General features: G+C 40.3%; 1 protein-coding gene across 2 annotated transcripts in view; it reads right to left on the bottom strand.

Moving 5' to 3' along the window:
- Nucleotides 1–4,120, bottom strand: part of larp1 (La ribonucleoprotein 1, translational regulator) — a 65,943-nt gene extending 61,823 nt beyond the window's left edge. For both annotated transcript variants that reach the window (XM_031307959.2, XM_031307960.2), the window contains exon 1: nucleotides 3,464–4,120. In XM_031307959.2, the coding sequence (XP_031163819.1) occupies nucleotides 3,464–3,848 (385 nt within the window). In that variant the 5' untranslated portion in view covers nucleotides 3,849–4,120. The remainder of the gene's footprint in view (nucleotides 1–3,463) is intronic.
- Between the last annotated feature and the right edge of the window lie 3,882 nt (nucleotides 4,121–8,002).

The raw sequence follows: 8,002 nt of genomic DNA, 5'->3' as shown, positions 1-8,002 counted from the left end.
GCTGCCCCAGTAATGTTGCAGTAAGACCGGATTTCACCTGCTGAAATTTAGTCACGTGATCTCGCAAAAGGGAGGCACGACAGGAAGAAGTGTAGGCAGATTGTAAGCGTAAACAGCTAGCAAGGCAAACGGGGCTACCAACAGCAATCCATCAAGCTGTAAATTCTACAGCATCTTATCAAACACTTTCCTGCCGTTAACCTCTGCAGCCAAGCAGCATCCCTACATCCCTTCTCTTGCATTATTTTGCCATGCATTATGTAAACAAGGATATAAACAATCTATTGTCGGAATGAGAGGCCAGGCTTACCCACTCTCTCTAACTGGCTAGACATTCGAGAGCCTTGTAATTTTGCTTGTCAAAGCTCAAACTAAACTCACAACCAGAGGCTAATACCTTATCTCATTTCTCATAGAAATGAATGAGGTATTAAACAAGAGGTGGGTGGTGACGCTAATGATGTTTCAACTTGGTTGTATGGTGGTGGCAGGATATACTACAGGTTTTATGTAATTGCTTTCCCTTTACTTACACTTATGTGAATTTATGTAGATAGGTTTTTAACCCATGTCTTGTACGTATTAATACAGTACGTTTTGTGCATATAAAATAAACTTTCATGTTCAAGTATGTGTTTGTCCAGTTTTCACAAGAGAAATTTCTCTTTAATAAAAAAAATAGTTTTAAAAAAGGTAAACATTCAGCAATCCAATTCCAGACTATAAAGCCATCTCTGAAGTGACAATGAAAAGCAAGCTGGTGACATTCTTGCCACTGTATCCTTTTAGCTAAAAAATTATTATTTCCCCAAAAATTAACAGTAAACCCAGTCAGTAGTAGCATACATGAGGTGACTGTAAAAATGTGCTGCTTATTCAGAATCCAAATCCATTTAGGATCACTCCTACTGTGTTTCTAAAACAAGCTGCCTGGGCCGTGGAAATACGTTTTCAGCCGTCAGCTGGTGTTCTTATCCAGGACAGAAGTCCAGGGTCTGTTCAAGGACACACTGAGTACACATGACTGATTAGGGAGACGTCTACCTGTTAAAAAGACTCAACTTCTTACTTAGTGAACAATCATTTTTGACTAAAATGAAACGTTCTAGGACAAGAACTTTCCCGAGGATGCCCTAACCCATCTTCAAAGAATAACCTTAAAAACAGTAAACCTATATATTGTCACTTTGTTTATTTTATCAGCTGTTCATATTAACTCTATGTTTTGATCATTGCCAGAAGACAAACAAATGACAGGATTTTTCCATTTCAAATATTAAAACATTTTTGGTTTACAGGAGTGATTTTGTGGAGGAAACATGAGATTATGTTGAAACTCAAGCATTTTTCAAGATGATATTCAAATACATTCCTAACATTGAACACATCAAGCATTTTCCAAACTTTACAGGACTTTGTTCGAGCTCTGTAGTAGGGTTGGTATAACAGGGTCAAAAAGGGGGTTTGGAACCACAATTACCATCTAACCAATCCTGGTCTTTGAATGCAACCTAAAAAGAGAGCACTACTGCATGGCTATCTCAACCTCTGGCTCTCAGCCAGGTTTACTTGCTGATGTGACAGCTTTTGGAGCACATCCACCAGACCAAACGCACCTAGACTGGTTCAGATTCAGGGTACAGGCGGTACCCCCAGATTCTACATTAGTTACACGCAGCAAACAACCAGCTGGCAAACAAAAGGACAACAGAAATCGCTGGCATTCCACAGTCAGAATCATTATTACCTGACTGTGCAACTGCAAAGCGGACACTGTCCGTAAAAAGTACACACGAGTGTGAGACAAACCACGTTGTCTTGCTACAGAGCAGAAAAGGAGCAGTCTCCATGTGCACCAATAATCACCCCACATTATAGATTAGTGTGGCCTTGTATTTTGCCAATCCTTATTTGATTTGAGAAAATCCATGTGCGTATTTGTATGACAAAACATAATTAGTTGTAAAAAAAAAACAAAAAGTTAGCCCGGACAAGTGAGATAATGCAGAAACCATGATGACCCTCTGTGTGTTAGCTTCCATGCTAACGATCGCTAGCTGGGTGGACAAGCATAACGGAGCCCGGTTAGCGCTGACAACACATCAGGCGACATGACAACCGTCTTATTGACCACGAAACAACCAGCCTACCTCACATGGGGTAACATCAAATAATATCTAGCCTCTAAAGTTTTCACGGATCCGGCGCAGGTGGTAAGCTAAGTAGCTAGTTAGCTAGCAGCGCCCATGCCTTTCTCTCGGGTAACACGTGGAGTGAGCACGTGACGTCTCATAACAAGCCTGCTGCCTTTTTTTAAGAGATTAAACGAGATGTTTCATATTGTTCGATGTTTCAGTGTCGAGAATCGATCTTTAGGAAGGTGACACGTTTTACACAAGATGAAAAGGAATGCACAATAGCAACTTGGAAGCTAAGCTAACATCTGAGTGGGAAGGGCTTGACGGCGCACTAGGCCAAAGAGGACTCGGGAGTCAGTGTGCTATTGTTAGCTGGCTAAGCAGCATCTACACAGCCGGCCAGGCTCGTGGCTTTTCTTCTAATTGATGTAATGTGAGGCAGGGGCGGATGTCTCGTTAATTTGTGGCGAGGCTGTGTTTCGAAAACCTGCCTCAAAACAAACGTGTAAACAGTAGTAAGCACTGGATTAAATATTTGGCAAACACAGGGAGCGTTTGACTGACTGGGTGGCAGCAGCAGATGAGACATAGGGGAGGGAGAACATGGTGATGAACCAGGCTAAACATGACATTTGAGCTACTCCGACTTTATTAAAGTTTAAAGTCACTACAGCAAGCACGAACGGTGACACTGCTGGAATTAACATGCTCTCCCTCACAAAAATGCCAGAAATACACAAAAACTTCATGCACTAATATAGTTCGTCTGGTGTGGTGACACAAGCACAGCAACTTCCATTGCACGACAACACAACGTTTCCATAAACGGGCAGAACAAGTACAATCCATTCATTAGACCTTAAACTTTTAAATTAAAAGGGTAAGCCGAGACAACACAATTTCATCTCAAATAGGTAAAGTTAATATATCTTAGCCTGTGATTAAAGGGGTGCAAAACTGCCTAGGCATGGACTTTTTAGCTTAAATTTTAGGGGAAAAAAACGTTGGAGCATTTCATTTTTTTTTGTTAAGGGTGTGATCCATTGTGTAACCAGCCACCCCATAGGTCCACAACTCCAGGAATAGCCTTCACTAGCAAAAGGAGGGGGGCTTTCACTCCAATTATATCCAGCTTGCAGGGAGCAACAAGAGGGCGACCACAGACTGGGCTTGTTTATGCACTCACTTGACTCTTGGTTTCAATAAAATGCTATCTGATCCCCCTGTGACAGCTGCTCGGTCATCTTGTGTGACCACACCTGGACGGACAGACACCGACACAACACTGACAGCCAGTAAAATCAACATGTAGGGAGGGTACAAACCGTGGTGTGCTTGTCCATTCACGCTGACCACGGTCACCGCACTCATTTTCCTAGTCCACGGGTTCACCTTGGGCGGGGGAGCTTCAGTAAACTCCTTTCTGCCTTTAACACCTTCCTCGTTCTGCTTATCTTCGCTTTCACAACCCCCTTTGCTCTCCTCTGTCGACTCTTTGGAGGTTTGCTCCTCTGTATCGGGGGTCCCTCCCTGCCCTGGGCTGCTGCCGCTGCTGCTGCTGCTGCTGCTACTGCCCTGCTCGGCGACACCCGTCTGCCGCTTGGCCCCGTCGCCTCCCTCATCCTCCGGCTCACCGCAGATCACTTTACCGTGCTCCTCCGCTTTTGCAAGCGGGTTGCCAGGCAGGAGAGCCTCCACCTGAGTGGCCATTTCCCACCGCCGTCTTTCTTCCCCCCTCAGGATTACCAGTCCTCCCCCCGGCCCGAATTCGCCTACAATTTCAAGAAAATCTGAAGTTGTTCCGCGGAGTCTGCCGCTCCTCTGTCGCTACTAGACCAAAAAAGCTTCAGTCTAGACGCAGAGTAGTCAGCGCCGAATTAAAACATATGTAAAAAAAATAAAGAAACGTGTCCGAGGGCCTCGCAGGATTACAACCCTATCTCCACCACTACCAGCAATATGGATGATCCCCACCACGCGATAGAGGGGTACGCGCACGTTCATTGTACAGGGGGCGTAGCCACGTAATCCCGGGAGCGCGCTTCTGGGTCAGGTCGAGATGCTGCTTTCAAGTGCTTCCTCGTCGTAAAACCTCTTAAATCCCAATATCGGAAGTGCCACTTTTGTTTTGCGCATTCAAGTGTTTTAGTAACGAAATGTCTCATGGAGAGAGAATACATTTTTTCCCATTAAGTTAGCTGTTTAATCTAGTTTGATTTAGTGTTTACAAGAGAAATCAACCAACCCAGTTTTGAAAAAGTAAACGAGAAAATGCTCACTACGCCAGGTTTTTATATGCACCACTTGTAATATTTTCTGAAGCAAGAGATCTAGACAAATTAAACTATAGCTGCCCTCAATACAAGCTTTAATTAAATGCAAAACTATATAATCTTAAAGATTAAATAAAACACACACACACATACACACACATATATATATATATATATATATATATATATATATATATATATATATAGCCTATAACATTAACTACTACATAGCTACCTCTATTAATATAGCCTATATGAATACCCCCAACCAGTACCGGCAGACAACCGCCCACCAAGAGCCTGGGTCTGTCCGAGGTTTCTCCCTAAAGGAAGTTGTACTCACCACTCAAGGTTTCTGCCTAAAAGGGAGTTTTTCCTCGCCACTGTCGCACTAAATGCTTGCTCTTGGGGGAATTACTAGAATTGTTGGGTCTTTGTAAATTATAGAGTGTGGTCTCACTGGTCTAGACCTAGTCTAGTAGAGTGTCTCGAGATAACTCTTGTTATGATTTGATACTATAAATACAATTGAATTGAATTGAATGAATAGCATATGGACAATGTACCTTCATTTGACATCACAGCACAGCAACACGTTTGTTACATTTAGTGTTACACCAGTCTCATTAGTTGAAGTATTCAAATCATTTACTTAAGTAAAAGTTGTAAAACCAAAAATGAAAAAAATAGGCTTCTCCATTATAAGTAAAAGTCCCGAATTAAAAATGTTACTGTTTATAGCAAAATATAGGCTATTTTACGTATTAAAGGTTAAGTTACTCAGAATGGTCACTTTCAGAATAGTAGCTAACATTATTATAGGCTATAAATTATGCAATTATTAAGATATTTATGCAACTTGTTTTATTTAACGTAGTCATTCGAGCCAGAACACAGCACCTTTTGAAGTTGGTTTGATTTAATGTTTATACCATTCATGTATTTGTGAGGCACAATGCATGTAAATGTTGGGGTGAACCATATAAAACGATATACACACAACACTAACAAAAATAATATCAAACAAGTAGTTGTATGCCTACTTATTATTTCCTTTATTTTCCTTTCACTGCATTTACTTACTTAATTATCCATAACGTCATATCTGCGACATTTTTTTCATATAGACTTGAACGCAGCGCGGAGCTCTTAGATGACGTCGGTCTCGACTCGCCGTCTGAACCGTTCTCTTTAAAATACATCCATGGTCTGAACGCGTCGACAAATCACCGTTACCTCATTAAATATCTGTCCAAAACACAAGGTTTTTACTGTAACTACCAGTTTAAATAAAACCTCGTGATGATGATTTGACATGTATTTGTCCTTCACTCGTGTATTTTATGTTACTCTGTTTTCTAAAATCTTTAGCCTAAATAAAAGTGGGGGAAAGCACCTAAACCCTGTTACGGTACACACGTGGCCACACCGGACCTGCACGTGTCCTCTCACTGTCTTGAGTCCAGTTTTTTCTCCGTTTTTTTTATAAAGCTTTATAATTTTATCATACCAGATTGGTTTACGTGTGTGTGTGTGTGTGTGTGTGTGTGTGTGTGTGTGTGTGTGTGTGTGTGTGTGTGTGTGTGTGTGTGTGTGTGTGTGTGTGTGTGTGTTTAACTGTGCCTTTACCAGTAGTGGAATGCAACAAAGTACATTTACTCAAGTAGCCTACTGTAGACTACTTAAGTAGGCTAGACTACAATTCAAGGTAGCCTACATGTTCTTTGAGTATTTCCATTTTATGACATTTTATACTTCTACTCCACTACATCTCAGAGGAAACTATTGTACTTTTTACTCCACTACATTTGTCTGACAGCTTTAGTTAGGCTACTTTATAGTTTAAACATGTCTCATAGCCTTCCTGTCCAGTGAAAACCATGGATCTCCAAATTTTGTGATTTTAAATTTCTATTTTTCTGATAAACATAAAAACACAAACTGTGTTGAGGAAAATGCTTCTACTTCTTAAGCTAGCTCTTAGATCAGCTGGATATGCATCGTCACAAAGCTGAAAACTGTTTTGCACCAAAAGTTGACTTTTTAAATATATGTGGTTCTCACAGGACAGCAACGCTACAAACATGATCTTATAGTAAATTATGATGCATTGCTGTAGATTAAACAATATATAAAGTAGTTCAAATGACCTCAATATTAAACACCTACAGCAATAAACTGCAACTTACTCTAAAGCAGTAACATTAATCCAGAAACATCTATCTACATATATAATAGGAAAACACTGAAAGGGAACATTTTACTGCACACTGAGTACTTTTACTTTGAGCACTTTAAGTTTGCTGATAACTTATGTAAGGTTTTGAATGCCGTAAAGTATTTTCACAGTGTAGTAAGTAAATGATCTGAATACTTCTTCTTTACAGCCACTATGGCTTTCTGTCAGTGGTGGAAGAAATACTCAGATATTTAAAAGCTGTACCACACTGTAAAAAATACAATAAAAGTCCTGCATTCAAAACTGTACTTGTAGCCTGAAGTACATAAGCAATGGCATCAAAACATGTATTTAAAGTACCAGTACAACCAAATACAAATGATTAGCTTCGAACCAAAAAGTGCATATACAGATACATTTTAAAAATGAATGAATGTACAACATAAACAATGAAAGCAATACATTATAGTAGTGTAACTGTTAACTATGATATGCACTGTAAACTATAATAAATTAAGCATTAAAGGTGCCCTGCCACACAAAACCGTTTTTACTTGCATTTTTTGAAATATGTTAGGTCCATATGTGTTTGTGTTATGTCGTGAATGTGAAAATGAACTGCTACCACCTCTGTTAGCTCTAGCCACTGAAAAGAAATAAGCGGAGAAATCAGGCCAACTACAAAAGCTGGTCAGTCTGACGTGGTGTTGCCTGAGCTCTTTACTATTCATGATGAGCTTGCCCAGATGCGCTGGGTAAAGGATGCTGATAGCCAGGCTCTCATTGGCTAGCTCTTAGCCAATCAGAGTCAAGCAGCTTAGCTCGTTGAATATTAATGAGAACGGGCACAAATCGAGCTGTGTCTTCCTGCAGGCTTTCTATACCACGCTAGAATGGTTTGATACAAGGTAACCAAGGAATTTTTTCCACAAAAAATGTTACAGAGTCTATGGTAGAACTTCAAACATTACCACAAAGTAATGAAATACGTGTGGCAGGGCACCTTTAACATCTTGATGTAACACTTTTAACAGTCAACAGAGACAACTGGCCTGAAATAAGTTTTAACCCTCCACATTCATTCATCATGTTTCCATGTCATGTACATTTGCAGTGATTGTGCTGACTTTCTACATGCATGAACAGGGACCGCCAGCTACAGGCTGCTATAGTCAGATAAAACTAGCCTGCCTCAGGAAAAAACATTTTTCATTCATTGTTTATTTTCCAGGAAAACTATTTTAATTTTTAGCTGTGCATTTAGACCATTCAATTGGTTACACATGCTTTGTTGTTATTATGTCATTTCAAAACCCTCTGAAGTCTTTAAAGTAATGGAAGTTGTGTTTGTACATGCACAGTGCATTCTTACCTCTTCTTACTTGTGGCCTCAGGTTAAGGGTCCAAACAAA

The sequence above is a fragment of the Sander lucioperca genome, chromosome 13 (genome assembly GCF_008315115.2).
Source record: "Sander lucioperca isolate FBNREF2018 chromosome 13, SLUC_FBN_1.2, whole genome shotgun sequence".
Lineage (NCBI taxonomy): Eukaryota > Metazoa > Chordata > Actinopteri > Perciformes > Percidae > Sander > Sander lucioperca.
The sequence above is the reverse complement of the archived record's forward strand: the minus strand, read 5'-3'. Positions and strand labels throughout refer to the sequence as shown.